This window comes from Centrocercus urophasianus, unplaced genomic scaffold, assembly GCF_019232065.1.
Source record: "Centrocercus urophasianus isolate 14NV4802_14NV808 unplaced genomic scaffold, USGS_Curo_1.0 seq_22, whole genome shotgun sequence".
Lineage (NCBI taxonomy): Eukaryota > Metazoa > Chordata > Aves > Galliformes > Phasianidae > Centrocercus > Centrocercus urophasianus.
The window spans coordinates 3,366,203-3,384,658 of NW_024884778.1; the positions used below are offsets into that span (position 1 = coordinate 3,366,203).

Genomic DNA, 18,456 nt, shown 5'->3' on the forward strand with positions numbered 1-18,456 from the left:
GGATTAAACTGAGCTGCACAGTGTTTAAAGTACTTCCTGCAGTTTTATCCTTACTAAAAATCTCAACTCTCAGTGATGTATTTTAGGTGAATTAGTTTCGTGCTCAGTGGTACCCTGCCTTGGCTGTAGCTCAGGTGTCACTTCGCCTTGTTTGCTGCCCGTGGTAAGTGAAGGCTGTGACCATTTCAGGTTTAAGTTCCAGTTTTTGATGGTGATGCAGAGAAAAAACTACTTTCATGTTGCTGCTTTTAAAGCAACCTTGCCATTAGCATCTGCTTTTAGTTTCTGTTCTGATGCAGCTAGTTATATTATTTATCAGACAACATCCTTGTTGCCATCCGTGGTACAAGAGATAAAGCAAAAAATCTTGATACTGCTACACCTCTCAGCTGAATGCAGTAAGAAAGCTGTTCTATCTGGTCATGTAGGCATTGTTCTCAGTGTCCTGTGATGACTTGCAATGGTTGCTCACAACTGCAAGCCTCAATTATTGTGATTCCTTCTTAGCAGGCTTTATGTGCTGGCATTACTGTTGCTGGCAGCGAGTTCAGCGTGCAGTGCTGCGTGTGCTTACTGCTCCAAGTAATTGGGCTGCACTAGGGTTGCTGTTCATTCACTTCTTTGGTGGCCTGTAGCAGTGTATAAACTGTCAGATTTCCCAGCTGCTTTTCAAGCTTCTACTGAGCATGGGAGTGGCTGCTTCAAATGGTCTCTTTGCATTCTGTTTTGGTCTGTTGGGGCCTGGTTTCTGCATGTTTCTGTTTACGTACTACCAAGTGTTGGAATTGCTGGTGTGTTATAGGAAATATTAGAAAAAAAGCAGGAACTGGGAAGAGATGGATTCTTTTATTACCTAATGAAATTAAGATCATCCACATTTTCGGAGTTTTTGTCTGAGTACGGTCCAATATCCTTAGCAATCTGTAAGAAAGTGCTGTGCATCTTTTTATAGATAAAAATTAATGGTAACATTAGAAACAGATCTTTTTTAAGTAGAGAATGATGATTTGAACAGATGAGTTGCACAGACTGACCCAGATTGGCAACATATGCTCATTTGAACAACATGTGTTTTAATACAATCAAGTCTAAGATGGCACACTTACAGTAAAAGATTGTGGATCATAGTCGAGGGGTGGAGAACAGCAGATAGTTAAGGGCAAGAGCTCCAGGAAAAATAGCTTGGGTCATGCTTGAGAACTGCTGGAACTTGAGTGTGTGTGCCTCTCTCGGTAGGAGAGCAGTGAGTGCAGAAGAGGCAGAATAGTGTCATTTTGCAGAAGAAGGTGGCATGATTTGTGGCATAGCTCACAGTAATTCTAGTCTCTGCTTCTCAGATTGAGGTTGAGAATTGGAAAGAGCAATGGGAGCAAAGGCTCCTTGAATATATGTCTGATTGACTTGTGGTATGGCAAGAGCACAAAAATGTTGTAGTTAACTGATGAAGTTAGAAGTTGATGTGGATGTGTCTGTGTGATGGGCAGAGATGTCTGCCCGTTTGTCTGTTATGTGACATAAAGTTAAAATCCAAAAACACCTCTGGTTGAACATGGAACTTGAGAAATTCAGCAATATGTTCATATGTTTTCCTGGTGAAGTGTAATTATGAGTTGGCTCTTTCTCCATAGGTTGAGTTATTCTTTACGGTCTTGTTTGTTTCAATCAAGGTAGCATAGTCCAGAAACATACCTTGTATTTCAAATGCTAACCTTGGGTCTCATACAGAAACAAGATGAGGTTCTTTACAATTTATTTTTTTAAAGTAGCTTTTTCTAGTGCTAAAAAGGAAGCACTGTCATTTAGCACATAGAACCTAGGTAAGGGCTCGCCAATTTATTGAAGAGAATGCTGGCTGTCGATGCTTGAATTTGGTAGAGAATCCACGTTTGTTTCCATGCCAAGTCATTTGCTTTTAATCCTCAGATCACGGTTCTTTGATTTAAAAATAGTAACTAAGAATTTGCAAGCACATTGTGCTTCTCATCTTTCACTGTTTTGATGCATGTTTTTAATATAGTTTCTTTTTGTTTACTGTCATCCTGTGCTGCTGTGCTTCTCATTAAATGTTGCATCTTATTTAAGGCCTGAGCTGTCACTTCAATTGTCTGTAGAGCAGTAGGTCTGTGAGGAGCACTTTGTAAATAACAATACCCAAGTAATGTAACATATTACTTAAGAGGCTTAAAGCAAAACATTGCTTGCCCTGAAGGCTGAGAAGTGTGATAGACAGGTGGATATAATGCCAGAAATTCTCCTTTATATATGTTTTAGCAAGCCCTGTAAAACATGGATTTTTAACAAGGGGATTTAATCTCTCCTCCCAGCTGCTAGCTGCAGTTCCCTTTGATGTTTTTCCTCTCCTTTCCTCTATTTGTTTTTTTTTTTTTATTTATTCCATCACTTTCCTATGGCTTGTATTCCTCCAAGCTGTGTCTGAATGCACCTTGCTGTGGGTAGAGAAGAGAGAGAAGAAAGCCATTTTTCCCCCCCTCCGGCTATTGCTTTGATTTCCCAAAGTTGTTGGGAGGCAGCTCCTGTCTGCCTGCAGAAGGGTCAGCAGTGGGTGTCACATCTTTCAGCCCATGCATCTCAGCTGGCTCCTCTGCCTCCATTTGGGAAGGCAGTGCTTGTGCTTGCTGCCTCTGAGCAGGAGGAGTGTGCAGCTGTGATCAAAGTGGGAGCTGATCTGTGGGCTGTTAATGCCTCCCTGCTTTGTTTTCAGCCTTCTCTGGAGCAGGCTTGGTTCAGTGGATGGGGCATTATCATTACGGTGCCTAAAGGTGGAATCTAACCATGGAGCCCCTGATACTAGGAGCCCTACAAGCATGGTGGGATGATGGGGAGGATGTGGGAGCAGGCTGAGCAATTGGGGTGCCTGCAGATGTGTGCTGACCCGCCGGGAGCTTGCAAGGTGCTCAGGTTTATGTGTTCCTGTGTTGAGATTGTGTGACTTGACAGGGGTCTGTGACTGGGATAGCTGCAGGTTGAGGTTGCAGTCAGAATGCTGATCTACCTCACTAGGATTTCTGCTGTTAGGTTGGTAAATCCCATTGTAAAGGGGCAGGATACTGTTTTAATGTATTCTTAACAGTGCCTTTAAGTCCATCTGTTATCATTGTTTCCATTATTTTTCCTCATGCATGGTGACTTCACCAGCATTATTCTGACATTAAAATTCACATCTGCACTGCTTTTTGTGATTATCTTTCATTACCATGTTATAGTACAAACTGTGATTTACAGTGTTAGGAGTTCAAGATCCTAGATCATGAGAGGTCGTCAAGACAAAGTCGCATGTGATGGCAGTTGAGATATTTAAGAGCAAGATGAGGCTCATGTAGAATGAGTGCTGGCGTTCCGTTTCTGTAACACAGTCAACATTTGCCATCACAGTTCACGACCTGTTCCTTTCTCTGCATCAGTTTTGTGGTGAGTTACGTGTTTGCCACTTGTTACCTTAGTTATCATGTAGAACTTTGGGAGCTGTGCCATTATTAGACGTTTACACTTGTTTCGACTCACTGAAGCTATTTTGGCAACACTGAACTGTTTTTAAGCTCACCTAAACTATTCCTAAAGTATAAACAGTGATTCCTTTTTAGAGTCCAGTATTAATTACAAGTTTTTTCTTATGAATGCTTTCATAATAATTTACACAGAACTAAGCTGTACTTGATTTCTTTTACAATGTGATATGCATAGTTGCAACTAACCAAAAAGACCAAGCAAGACTAAGTAATTAAAATATTATACTGGAAAGCTTCATCTTTGTTTAAAATATTTATAAATGTGAAGTTCAGCTCATACAGTATTCAGGTTCATTATAAAAGGAGTGCTGTGGAATTTCAGAAAAAATGTGGAAAGTCACTTGAAATGCTCAGATTTATTAACATACAGTCACTTAAATTGAAATGATGGTGCTGTGCTTTGTATGTGATTTATGTTTAACAAACTGTAATACTTTAAGCTATGTAGATAGCAGTTCATGTTTACAAGGCTGCAGGTTGGATTGCAGCGCATCGCTCTTAACTCCTGAATTCATGCAGTGCCCTTTGAAATGCAGAATTTCGAGATGAAAGCATTTTATATTTCCCTTAAGCCCGTTGGACTCTTCCACATCAGCCATTGCTTTGTGCTCAGGACTGCTGTCTGCTACCTGGAGACATATGGTAGGTTTCTCTTGGCTGTTCTCTCTTGTACAGAGAGATGTATTTTCCAGACTATGTCTTGAACTCAGTGCCCCCGTTTTATCGTGTGGTTTTCCTATGTTTAAGGTAAAGATTTGGTGTGCAGTGAATACTTCTTCCAATCTCCAACTTGATGCCTGCAAGGGAAGAAGGGAAAAATGAGCCTGTAACCTTTGTACAACAATCCCAGTCTTTGTGCCCTGGTTTCTTCATGTCCTTCAACACTTCCACTGTGCAAGAGGCAGCACGTGCAGTAGCTGAGTAGAGGTGAGCTCCTTGGCATAGCCATGCTGTGGTCTCCCTCCAAACCATTGCACGCATAGCCACGTTCTCCCTGCCTTTTGTCGTAGGGGTGATTATTTCAGATCTACCTCTGAATATTTTCATCAAATATGTAGGAATTTGAAGATCTTTTTCAACTTCTAGCCTCTCAAATTTGATTAAAGTTGCCTATTATTTAAGAGTTGTTACAAGAGAAATCATCACTAAGTGTAAAGATCACCTAACTGCATAGACCCAACTTATTTAGGCTAGAAATCACAATCCATTACCTTGAGAAATTGAGAGAAGAATTAATTTTTATGTGCTGTTGCATAAAATATCCCAAATACACCGGCCATGTTATTTTAGCCCCTGGCTTTTCATAAGGAAACTTAGAAACTGAGTTGTTCTTAGCTCTGGGTTCTGGAGGCTGTTCATTTCCTACAAAGGCAGTGGGTAACCTGGTACTACATCACATGAACAAATGTGTTGTGTTTACACTCATCTGTCTTTCTTTTGCTGCAGGTAATGTGGAAGATTAGTTAAAGTTCAGGTCAATTTCTTACCTGAGTCCTGAAGAAAATTGTTCTGTTTCTCCTTCACAAACACATTAAATTCAGCTTTGTTCTTACATTACCTTTGCTGCTCATTGATCAGAGCTAATGAGATTTTAATGGGGTTATCTATTGGTTCTGCCTCTCACTATAAAAACGTATAATAAACTAAGTAGGTGGAACTGTTGAATGGTGCAGCTTCTGTTATCCCGCTGGCTGTTAATGGCACTGCCTTTGCTGTGGTTCTTCAGATCTCATAAGGCAAGCAGTATTCTGATGGACCACCTTTAAGAAGGTTTGTTTCAGTAGTAATGATAAGGTAACACCAACAAAAAATCTGGGAACAGTGATTTAGTAGATGTTACTTGTTCTGTAAATAACTTCTTAAGGAATTTTCTGGAATTACTCTCCATTTTTGTAGGAGGGAATGGAAAATGTTTGACTTTGAGACTTTGCTGTTCATTAGGGACCTGTGGTATTGTCTGTACAAGGATAAAATATTATCTGTATTCTGAATGAATGTGCTTCTTTCCAAGAAAGAGCTGCCCTTTGCGTCAGTTAATGGGTGTATTTTCTTTTCCACTTCATGCCTCAGATTTGAGGGTAGTGTTGTTCTGCTTCGTTAAGTTTTAGCCATGCTTTGCTGTTGAGGCTGGTTGTGTTCCCAGAACTGGACAAAATAAAATCTGTGAGTAGTTCCCCAGTCTTGCAGGAAATTGGAGGAAAAGGGTATGTAAGGTACTTTGCAGTAAGAGCAGATCATTATTATGGTCTGTAATGTAGTGGGTTTGCAGATAGGCAAAGCGTTTGTTGCTGTTTAAAATGTCCCAGGACTACAGTCTCTGCCATGAATTACTTTCAGAGCTCGATTTGGTGGTGGGGTTTCACTGCTGCTTCCAGCAAACAAACCTTGTTAGAAGTCTCCTAAGCACTGCGGGGCTCATTCTGTGCTTGCATTTTTCAAAACAATTTCTGTGGGGTTAGAAGTCCTTGAATAGTGAAGCACTCATTAAGAATGACCTTGGAAGGGGAATAAAATGTGGTGAAATATAGCAAGTGTTTTATATGAGATGCCATAAGGTATAATTGAATCAGAGACTCTTATCTCTGTGCAGATTCTGAAGCTTGTTTTCTTTCCTAACCTGTGACTGTAGTAGTTTGGGCAAATAAATGGTGTGTTTAGTGTGAGTTTCTTATGATTGCTGATAAATGTCCATTTGTAAGGATTATTTTCCTGAACTGGAGGATTTTTATATTATCAAATCTTTATTAGTGACCACTCTTGCTTGTCTGTGCCTGTTGATCCAGGTGTTTCTACATTAATGAAGTTATCTTCTGCAGCCAATGCCATTCTTGTTATTGCTTCTGTGTTTTACAGTCAGAGTTGATCAAACTTGGCCTTTTTCATGTCTTGAGTATTTTATTAAAATCAAATTGTCCTTCAGTTCTGTATCATAATCATGGAAAAACAATTTCAAACAGCTAGAAAGAAAAAAATATATGTAATGATTCAAGTGTGGAGAGATGTTTGATCTTGTTGGTTGCCAGTGACAGCGCAGCACCAGTGATGTATTGCAGCCAGTCCTCACCCAGTCTTGCTGCAAGGTGGGTAACTGGTATTCCTTATAGTTCAACTCATGCTTTAGTATCTTGTACATACTTCCACTTCCATGCCCTCTTCATCTGAACTGCTGGGACTCTGCTTTGGGATAGTATCTGGTGATGCCTGAGATAGTATTAATTCCAGAATTGCTTTAATTCTTATGATACCTCTAGCTAAAGAGTAGTTGTGGGAAGTTGTAATTAATGCTGCTAGGTGTGTAATTTGGAAACATTTAAAGTGGTTGTGCTCTTGGCTGGTTCTACTGCTTATCTTACCTGTTTTATCTCAGAAAATGGGTGTGTGAAACTCTCTCATAAGTGTGAATTTTGCCAGGCCTTGTTGGGAAAGGTAGTTTAAATATAGACTGGGGCTTTCTCCTAAAACTGAGTAACTTCTCATGCAGTAATTGTGTAACATTTAGACAGCTGGGAGTGCTGTGTGATCCAGCAGTCAGAAAGAAAGGCTTTAGCTTAATGCAGCAGCTTTGCTGTGAGATGAATCTGAGGTGTCCAGAGCCTTGGCTGGAGGCAAGTTACCCAACTCTTCTGTGTTTGTCAGCTCTGCTGACTGGCACAGCATGATGCTGGTTGTAGTTGAATACATCTTGAGGAGTTGTTGGCCTACCAGGGCTGCTGCTTGGCAATAAATCAGGCCCATTTTCTTCTGTGGTAAAACTTACAATGCTACAAAGGCAAGTCTGCACTTGAAGTATCTACTGTTTCTTTGAGACTTGTTTATCTGGCCTGTAAGGCTTACAGATAATTAATGTAAGGTGTTTTACATGTAAAACAGGGCTTGTCAGCTCTGTGGAACCAAGTTAGCATTGCTAGCGTGGAGAACTGATTCCCATTGTAACACAATTAATAGGCCCTAACCACACTGGAACAGCATCATATAACAAGATTTCAGTTATAAATCTTGGTTCCAAGACCAGTTGGGTCACATTTAAGCACCAGGCTGGTAACCAAAGCTGTTGTCAATGTCTGCTATGTAGGTTTCTGTGCTTTGTTGCTTTCGTACTGTACTTGAGCGTGAACAGCTCAATCTGCTATGACAGCACATGTGCTCTGTACACTGACTTGGTTGTGATTGAGCAATAGTAGACAGGAGGAAAATCCTATTGCACTGCAGTTGTGGTTTGCTATCTGTTTTACACCTAGTTTGCACCACAAACTTCAGAAAAGTTGATGTTTGTATACATCTGTAAATGCAAAGACACACTTATGATTAGTAGAAATAATTTTCATTGTTTACAAAAACAGCAGCAAGCTACAGCTTGTACCCCTACAAGCAAATGTTCTGTTGCATAGTGAAATATTACTGGCTCCAGTTTTTAAAGGCTGTCAGGCCAGTTGACTATTTACTCCCATGTTTGTGAATACTTTGCACAGTATTTTCTATATGCAACTTGCACGCCATGATCAAGTGTGCAGTTCCATACCTCACAGAGAATGAAGTGTAGGGTGCTGATTTCATATATTCAAGTTTTCTGTTTTTTTGTTTTTTGGGTTTTTTTTTTTACATAACTGAGCTACTGAGGCAAGAGATTTGGATGCAAGGAAGATGGAAAGGCTACTTTAAAACCTTTTTGTGCTATTTCTCACTGAAGGTATAGAGATGCATAGTTACTTAGTTTTACTGTAACACTAGAAATCCTCTAGATCCTAGAAAACTAGAGCGTTTTGTCTGGATGTGTCCCCATGTCCTGTGTTTATTCTTTACCTTCTGTGGCATGGTGACTTTGCTTGGTGGGCTTCCAGCTGTTGATGAACCTCCCTGCAAAAGCTCTTCTGATACTTTCTTTTCACACAATTGCTAGTCTTTTACAATCTGAGATGTATGAAACTTTTTTTTTTTTTCTTCTAGCCCATGGAGAAACTCTTCTGCTTTCTAGACCAGGATTTTACAGCACCTCTGCCTTGAAATCTTAATTTCAGACGACCCGAGATGCCTTGTTGTTACCTGTTCCTCAAAGCTGTGCCTTAAACAAAACACGCATCTGATCATTTAACCTGTAATTAAACATTTTCCTTAAGCAACTGACATCTTGATAACTAATAATTACCTTGTGTGGCACCTTTAAAGCCTACTAGGCAGGTTTATGTAAGAACACTATTACCATAATAATAAGATATCATTACCACAAATGCGCATAGTGAATGAGCGTGTCTTAAAGTAATCATGCAATTCCATTAATCATACTTGAAAAATTAAAGTATTTGCTGTTTAATCTCTAAAATGCTACTCCAAAGATTTTGGAAGCAGCGGGACTTGTTTACAGCAAATCTGTAGTGCATGATATCTCATTGCTGGTGTCTCATTTTTGTTTCCTTAATTTTTGCTTGCTTTTCAGCCAAGGAAATCCTCAGCTCAGAGTCGGTACCTCTCAGAAGCATTTCCATGCTCTGATTCCTGTGCTTTTTGCCTTGTTTTTGTCCAGAGAGTAATATCTTAAGGCTGATGTGTAGTGCACTCCTGAAATTGTTTTCCTTGAAACTAGTTAATTGCCTTAATTGAGATGGACTGATATATACTAACTGTAATTCTGCTAAGGAAAAAAGAAGGAAAAAAAAAAAAAAACAACCCATAGTGCTGTTGTTCAATTTTTTTAGTTTTTTCATAGAAGAAACTGGAAAGTTTGGGACTGGAGTTCTGTTTTTATCTGTATATTTGTCAGAAGTATGAGACTTTGAGGTTTTCCTTCTGTTTGAAAAGTTGAGCTCTGCAGACTTCCAGTTTTTTCTGGGAGAGACTTGATGAGGAAAGCGGATGGTGAGAGGAAGTGTTTCATCTACTAAGAAATCTGAGTAACCAAAAGAGGCTTTTTTGTGCTGTTTTAAATCCAATTAAAATCAAATACCTGATGCAGCTAAGAGCTAAAATACAGCCATGAGACTTTGGGCAGCCTGATCCAGGGGGAGGTGCCCCAGCCCGTAGTGACAGATTGGGGCTGGATAGTCTTCAAGATTCCTTCCAACTCAAACCATACTAAAAGTTGGTGAAAATAATGTTCTAGGTTTTTAATGACTGCTCAGAAGACTGCTATTCTGGTTGGTCTGATGTGATTTTGGGGTGTCCATGCAGTTGGAGAAGGTTGCATAGGTCTGCGTGGTCTGCACCCTTGCTCGATTCTGAGCCGTGCTCTGTGACCTTGTGTGTGGTGCTGGCTGTCGCTGCTCCATGGGACACAGCTGTGAGAACTGAAGCAATGCAGTTGTAGATAGCAGGAGGACAGATGGAGGTGTTGGCTTTTTGCAGACATGTAGCCATTCAAGCAGAGTGTGTGTTCGTGCTGTTGCTGTTAGGATGGCAGGGCAGGCTGTTCAAACAATGGCATCTTCTGATAATCCTTTGTAAAGATCAAAAGCATGTCTTCTCCCTGTAGTTCTAGCCTAGCTTTTGAGAAAAAGGGGCACACGTGAATCTTGAAGCCACAGTTGTTTTACAAGTTAATAATCATTATTTTGTACTCTGTTTTGATCAGTTAGGAGGTAAGCTGAGCTGTTCAGAAGAATGCCTTTTGTAGCTTTATGCTGTCCAGCGAGACCAACGTTTGTCTGCTGCTGTCAGACACCAATGTTTTCATTCATTCTCTTTGAATTCATTGACAGAAATGCACTTGAGTATACAGTGCTCAAAAACTGCAGCTTTACACAGCCCATTCTTTTATCTGTTGGTTGTAGTGCATCTCACTGTAGTAAAGCAGTGTGTGGTGTCAGGCACTGTATTTTCTTCTCACCTCTTATTATTAGTAATCTGGAGCACAGTGGAGTATTATTAATGTAGAAATGTTCAAAATGCCATACATCTCTGTAATACTTGACTCCTTCCTGTGACATGTTCCTGTACCTAAGGTGTTAACAACAATTAAGAGAACAGTGAAAGAAGAGGGAATTCTAAGTGATTTCAAGGACTGAATATCTCATAGGAAACATATCTATGAAATAGTGCAGTAGTGGAAATACCAACAGAAATACACATAGTATTTCAGGAAACAAGGTGACAGGAGGTGATAGAAGAAATGAGTGGATAAACAGAACTTGAAAAATTGACTGTCTGTAATGGCAGATGGAGAGCAGGTAGCTGGAGTTGAAGATGCACTGCCAAAGGAAATTGTGCATACAATTGCTCATGGATGTCCATGAAATTAGAAGGAACTGCATGTGAAAGAGGTACAGAATATTATGTCACAGTGCACATTTAGGTTGTGGAGCCTGGCTGTCCACAAGGATATGACAGGACAGCAAAATAAACGAATTGCACCTTGGTGTAATGAACCTCCCTTACAGTGGGAGGGGACATGCACACGTGGTGTTGGAAACTGTTTCCCTACTTCCTTCCAAAGCAAAGAATAAAAAGATTTTCTGTAAGGGATGTGAACTTTGGTGACTGAAAGCACAAACCAGCTTCTCTCCAATGAGTTCAGGGAACAAGTTTCCCTACAAGACAGATTATTCTTACTGCTTACCTGTGAGGCTTTAGGAACCTTTTCACTCATTGGTTTGTTTTTTTGTTCATTCTAGTTTGCAGGAAAATGCTTTCTTTGTTCCAAATTAGGTTGGAAACTTCTTAAACACTACATAACTTAAAGTTCAAATTCCTGATAAAAAGTGAAGTATTATGCCAGAAGATCTGTGTCTATAATGCCAAGTAAGCAACTTCTGAAAAATCTGGAACCTGTGTTTACACTGAAGGTTGCTTAGACTTACGATTTAGTTTTTAGACTGGAGTTGCTTATGGTAAACAACTTCCTTAGTTTTCCACTCTGTCGGTTGGTCCAAGGAAGGTTAATGATTGCATTCCAAGTTAGGCTTTGAAATGCTGCTCTGTGTAGAATGGGTAAGGAATTGCATTGCATTTCCCTTCCTCCACATTTAAATACAATTCCTTTAGGAGGAAAAAAAAAAAAAAAGAGTATGTTATACTGAGTAATTATCCCCCCTGGGAAATAGAATATAAAGATCTTTAAAATCATTCAGCTGAGAGAACGAGCGCTTTAACTTCTGCCTCGCAGGAGTCATGTATTACATTATCAGCTACTTGCTCCGGTGTCAGTGTGTCGTGCCTTGCAGGTTAGCAGGTTTTGGCAGAGGAAATGAAACCCAGTTGGTTACTGCAGGATTTATAGTAGACCTGCTGTTGCAGGAAGTGGTGAAAAGTTGATTGATAGTCTAAGGCAGAACTGTGCAACAAGGAACAGGATGTATGCTTGGGACTGCATACCCGCTTTCCCCTCTGGCTGCCTACCCATTTCAAGGCATTCTTTGGCTTTTTCTTCCCTCTGCTTATAAATCTGTGATGGGCTTTCCTGGTAAAGCGTGAGCTGACCTGAAAACACTTAAAGAAATGGAAATTTCAACTGGAATACAAAGAAAGTGTAAAGCACAGTGTGCAGCCGGTGTAAATGAGCATCTCGTGGCACGGAGGTGGCTGAGAAGATATCACAGACCCAAAGAGTGGGAAGTGTGGGATAAGTAGTGTGGTTGTAGGATAGCTTCTCCAATTAGACCATTGTCTTTTCTGTGTAAGTAAATGCATGCGACTCAAAATAAATCTTGTACTTTTATTGAGCATATGTTTTTAATAGGTGCTAAATGTGTGTGTGTTGGAGGGCAGATTGGATTTAATTTCAAATAACCTGTAGAAGAGCTGGGAGGCTGTTTAAATATGTATAATCAGGACAAAATCTGAAGACCCTTGAAGACATTAAATAGTTCCAGGAGCATTAACAGTGCAAGTTCAGCACTTTAAAGAATGAAAGCCTCCTCAGAGGTGGACTTGTTTCAGCAATACACAGTAAGAGAAAACATCAGAGATTTCTTTTCTGAAAATCTCTGAAGTCTTTCGGTGGGATATGGCCAGCCTTGTGAGAAGTCACCCCCAAGAACAGTAATGACACATCCTGGTATTTTTAGTGCAACATTTATTTTTACAGTCATAACTGAAGTAAGCAGTTGTTTGTAAAAACAAGTGACCAGCCAGTGTTTAGGGCTTGTGTTCTCCATATCAATTGGGAATATTCTGTTTGTGAAGTTAAATAATACGCTTTGTTCTTCTTATTAAAGGTCAAAAAAGTTGGCTGCACTTTCTAAATCCTTGCAGAAAACCACGCTTACAAAGTCCCACTTAGGATTTGAGCTCGAAGAGCTCGAAGCAGCAGCAGTGCTGGTACTGGAAGAAGAGAGCAAGTTAACAGCTGCTGGCGTGGTTTCCAGGCAACAGCTGCCATCCTCTGAGTCGGAGACAAGTGACTCTGAAGAATCAAGCAGCACTTCATCATCTGAGACAGAAGGGTCTGATTCAAATGAGCGAGAGTCCTCAACTGCTGAAGATGGGAAAATAAATTCTTTACAAGGCGTGCTTCAAGAAGAGAGGACAGCTCCACTTATTGACTGTAATGGATTAAGGCAAGGCACAAATGCTTCAACGTTTGAGGTTAGCGATGAAAAATCAAAGGCTTCTTTGCAATCTACTTCTGTTGCTGGGAAATTGATAGAAGAATTAGAAAAGCAAATGCACACTGCAATGAGACTTTCGGAACAACCTGAAGGATTAGCCAGTGCAAGTGGCTTTGCTTTACAGGAACAAGAAGAAAACCATGTGTCTGAACCTGCCAGGTTTCCCAGGCTTATTACTGGGAAGGGGGATTTCCTGGAGGTGCCTTCGAAGACGAATCCACTGCTTTTTCTTTGCAGCACAAATGAAGATGAAGACTAATGGGCTGTGTTAGAGCACAGTGTGACCCACGAGCACCACAGTGCTGCAGTGAGGTCTTCCCAAGGCTATCCTAAGCTGCAAAGGGAAGTTAATATTTTTCTTTGTTGGCAGTTTCAAAGACAAGATTTCTTTGGAAAAGAATTGATGTGACTATATGGTACTCACAATTTTTTTTTTTTTAATTCAACAGAATGAGAGCTGATTTCTATGTGTAGGAATGTGGAATTCCAGTAAGCTTTTAGAAAGAGTTTTTGTTAAGATATGTAGAAGAATGATGCTGGAGTCAAATACAGTTGAATACACTTGTAGTGTTTTAGTTATTTTTACATGTTGGGATTTAATTAAAATGTTCTCATGTTTGCAGAAACTTGTTAGACATTTTTCCACATTGTTTCATATTGAAATACTTTACAGCTAACTACATTAAAAAATATTGATGTTGTGATGTTAAAAATGTAATTAATCCTGACATACTAGGTGCATTCTATTTTTTTTAAATAAAGGAAAGTTTCAGTTTAGAAAGGCCTATAGCTTGTATTGCTGTGGTTTTCATGTAAGTTATTTCAGCTTTTGACTGCTATTAATTCTTTTGTGCTGTTTTTGGAATTTTCACACATGAACAGTACTGTTGCTTTTTTAAAGAACAGAAGTTCTAATTATTTCCTCTGTATGTACTCTTAATAGCACCAAAGTGATATCAACCAAATTGATGAAACAAGGTACAGTGTTCTTGAGTACGGGACCAAAAGCAAACCTGCACTGCCCAGGCATATCTTTGTTACTTGTTTGAATAGCTTTGGCCAACTCATTTGCTCCTTTTTGTCTTTCAGATGTTAAAATAATCCTCTCACTCTGTATGTTTTGTGCTACGTTCTGCTAGTGGTAGGTAAGTCCTCTAAATGAGGTGGAAGCTGCAAATGGTGCCTTGCCTCTACTGGAGGATTTGGTGGGGGAAGCAGGATGGGAAATGGAGCACCAGGGTTGGCCCCAGCATTTTGACAGAACAGGATCATCTGATCCATACCTCTGGTGGAACAAGCCATGATTACTTTGCAGCCTTTCAGCTATTCAAAGAGTGTGTATATAAAAGCCCTATGCTTAAGAACTTTCTCTTCACTGATGTTGTACTGTGCTGGAAGCCAGCAGACCAGTTGTCTTCCCATGCTGACTCCTTTTCAGTAAGAACTGTGACCCTGCTCTGCCAGTATTTTTTATATTCTTAAATACCTACCAGTTGCTCAGTCAGCCTCTATGTTCTGTTCCCCAGGGGAGGAACCTTTCTCATTGTGTCAGTGAGCACTTATTCTTCTAAATGCTTGCAATAAAACCTGTGCTGTCGCTGCAATTATGCAGCATTTGTCTGGGGGCAAAAAAGTGTTTAAAGAGGGGGAAAAAAGAAACCTTCTCCCTTAACCACATCACAGGTGTGAACTCCAAAGCTTCCTTTGCTTGAGTGTGGGCTAGAGAAAGTTGAACCAGTATGAGTTCAGAAATGCATCACAGAACGCCTATCAATTTTTACCATATCCTGTGTCTTCAGCTCTTTTTTTGTTTTTCCCATTTTGTGGCATACTGTTGAAAGCATTCTTTCTCCAGCAGGCCTACCTAACTTCAGGGACTGGCTACTTCTGCGGATGACATCTTGGGATAATCTCTTTTCTTTGCCTAAAAGCATGATTTCTTAATGTCATTTGTGAGCTGTTTGCATGATGTCAAGTGTGAATCCAGATTGGGAGTAAGATTCGGTGTCTGTACAGTGTGACACTGTTATAGATGAGAACTTGGTACACATGTGGTGTTATCTCACAGATGACTTTGCTGTTGTCCTCACCATTGAGGCCATGCATGGCTGAGCTCTCTCTGCCTCCTAAAAAGATATTGGTGTCTGCTCAATTCTTGGAGGCTGGTAACACATCTCCCTCTGTTTCTGTTCTTGTTGTTCCTCTGCATTTCTGCACTTGATATTGTGGTGGTATACCCCCAGGATCCATTTCCATGTCCAGTTAACATCCACTCGTGGTCATTTTTGATGCTCAGCTCCATCTCTTGCAAAATTCTTTTCATTGGTTGCAGAGCCAATAATGGATTTTTATTTATATATTGATAGCAATTTTATGAGCTTTGTAAGTGATCTTTGTAGTGGTGAAGATATTCCATATAATCCATAAAGTTTTCTTGTGTGACTGCGTTATCCAGCATGCCCAGCGTGTTCAGGATGAGCAACATTGGTATGAAAGAAGTTTTACCTTTCTGAGAAGAACACAAGTCCTTTAAAAGAAAAGGAGAGCTCTGCAAACTCGTTTAGCCAAAACTGAGGCTTGCTGAATCAGTGAAGCAAAAACAGTGGGAAGAGAAGAAAACAAAACATCCTGTATCAGTAGGTTAGTTGCTGTGGGTTCTGGGAACAGTGAACTGCAAGGAGTCCAGTTTATATAGAGGAATTATTTGGATGAATGCATAGGGATTGTTCCCAGGCAGGTTTTCCAGTCTGGAAATCAGCTGATATATGAGGAATTCAATACCTGTGTAGGCTGTTCCATTGGGTTTTAAAATGCTCTCTGATTTTTACACCCTCCATCCTGCCCTACATCCCCCAAGCTCATTTACAGCACAGGCAGTACTTGTCAGGCATTTGTTGCTCATCATTGTAATCAGGCCTAAGGGAGCAGAACTACAGAGTCTGGACAAGACTTTTCCTGCTGAAAGCAAGGTTGGGTATGAGTTAAATCTGAGTGGAAAAACTATGGGGTTTTGCTGGAGAAAGGGAGATCATGTGTATGGAGCACTCTAGGGAGTAGAGAAATGGAGCTGGGAATGTAACTTGTTTCTTTTTTTGTTATTAAGCAGTTAACTTTATTATAGATATAGGCAGAGAGAGACGGAGTCCCACATGTCCAGGAGCTATTTGAAGCAATGAAGATGCTCTTGTGTTAGATGAGATGCTTGATACTGCAGTGCTTCAAGAATAAGGTTCCATTTCTGTGTTAAAGCAGCAAGGGGAATATCAGAAACGATCAGGTAACTTTTCTCCTTTTTTGTTTTTCTTCAGTGCAGACAATGTCACCCACAGGACATTGCTACCTCTTCATTTCTGAAAGAAAAAAAAGTAGAGGGCCAAACTGATTTGTTTGTTCTCATTCCAGCCACTCTCTTTCAGAAGTTTGTAGAGACTTTCTTCTTTATCACAAGAAGAAAGCATTGATTAAACTTGGCTTACTACAGTAAGTGATTGGCATGGAAACGAATTCATAGCACCGGAGTGAACAGGTTGGGCAGCCCTCTGCCACTGGCACAGTGCACTGTCAGAGCTGAGCTGGTTGTCTCAAGGCTGGAGAAAACAAACAGGGAAACACATGTCAAAGAGATAAATAGCTCTACTGCTCAGCTCTCTGTGGAGGCCATTCGTCTCCAAGATAAGGAAGAATGCTCTCCAAAGCTGGAAAGATAAAGTGAGAGAACAAAACGAACGTGCAGTTGCTGTGGTCATCCCTGATGGAGATCCAAACATGCCTGCCCCTCCTAGGTTGTGCAGTGACAGTTGTGGACAGCCAATGTGAACTCGTACAATTCTGTTAAATATTTCAGCAATAGACGTTTGTACCTTCACCACATGCAAGCAAATGGAATTCGTGTCAGTTGTTCGCACAAGTCTTGAAGTATTTCCTATGTCTGTTGTGGATCTGTTTATTTCCTTTTTTGTGGTAAATGGGCTGCAGGCTGTGGTTATGCAGGCACATTTGGGTGTGATTCCAAAATGGCAAACTTGTAAATTTGAGTTTGTAGTATTGGGAGACCTGTAAATCACATTTCTATACTTCCAGGTTTTAGAGAAGTGAGTATACTATTTCCACAAATACTGCATATGGAGACCTGACTTAGGTCATGCTTTAAATGAGTCCTGAGATGTTGGTTTGCATTTTATTAAATGCTTTCTCATATTCAAAAGCCACAATGTGATTCAGCACTGCCTGTGGATGATGCTTGAGGACAAGAACAAAGCTGTGCACCTGTGGTGAGCAGTGTGAGTTCAGTGCAGGGAGCCAGCACATACCTTAACAAGAGATGCAGGCAGGTGAATGCTGAGCAAGCAGCTTGGTTGGAGGTGGCAGCTCCTCACAGCATGAAATTTCGTAGCTTTCAGCTGTGCTGCTCAGTCTGCAGTCATCAGTGAGGCGAGTGGCAGCAGCCAGCATCCTGTCTGCTGTGGATATGGGATGGGCTGGGCAGTGCAGCACGTAATGAGATGTTATGGCATAAATCAGCTGTTTATCAGGGTGAGAATGAACTGCTGTGCCCCACACCCTCCAGGCAGCGACCCGGCTGTGGCACCTTCCCAATGGGGCTGTCACCACGTTTTGTTTCGTGTCTGCGGTTTTTGGTAATTATGCAGAAACATCTCGTTTCCTACAGCGAATAAATTGGGATTCATGTTTTGCCTGGATGTAACTCCTCCTCCTCCAATACGCTGCATTGTCCATTGATTTGCCTAATTGCGCGTATTGCTGCAGCGTAAGGCGCCGCGTAGCAGCAGGGCTCCTTGGAGGAGGAGGTGGCTCCATCTGTTCTACGAACTGGTGAGAGGCTCAGAGCAGAGGGGAGGAATTTCCATCCAGTGCAGGTGCTCTGGAAGGAGAATCCCACAGCCAGGTGCTGACAGCAGCTCTGTGCAGCTCCTCGTGTGCTTAATTACCCTGCAGTGAGGCTTCCCTGTTAAATTAGAGCAGGCAATTGCAATTGAAGTCTTGAAACAGAGTGGGGAGTGTAACCGTGCTGAATCTATTTCCCTACTGAGATCTGCGTTTCTCATTCAGCAAGATTCATGCCCCATTCAGCAGAATTTAAAAGCACTTACCTGGAATTAGATGATTAATTTAAAAATTGGAATGGAGAAGTGTAAAAGCAGACAAGGTCAGAACCTCAACGTCTGGGAAACCATTCTGGTGAGGTCCCACACGACAGATGCAGCACTGCCCTGCGGATTTAAGAGGATGCTGCTCAGCAGAACACAGGCTGAGCTCTCCTTGCTGTCTGTTTGCTGCTCTGGACATGCAGATTAACACCTCCGTGGCTGCTTTCCTGCTTTCCCTTCTCAACCTCAGGACCACAGGTGGATCAATGGCAGCAGTAGGATGAT

General features: G+C 40.9%; 1 protein-coding gene across 4 annotated transcripts in view; it reads left to right on the forward strand.

Moving 5' to 3' along the window:
* The window catches only part of SHQ1 (SHQ1, H/ACA ribonucleoprotein assembly factor), a 52,204-nt gene that overhangs the window by 23,418 nt on the left and 10,330 nt on the right, over positions 1–18,456 (forward strand). The window contains exon 12 of one of the 4 annotated variants that reach the window (XM_042823727.1): positions 12,671–13,797. The exons of 1 other annotated variant lie outside the window; for it this stretch is intronic. In XM_042823727.1, the coding sequence (XP_042679661.1) occupies positions 12,671–13,322 (652 nt within the window). In that variant the 3' untranslated portion in view covers positions 13,323–13,797. Of the gene's footprint in view, positions 1–4,274; positions 4,422–8,471; positions 13,798–18,456 lie in introns of those variants that run through there. 2 more of the 4 variants (XM_042823729.1, XM_042823730.1) reach the window with 2 other exon arrangements.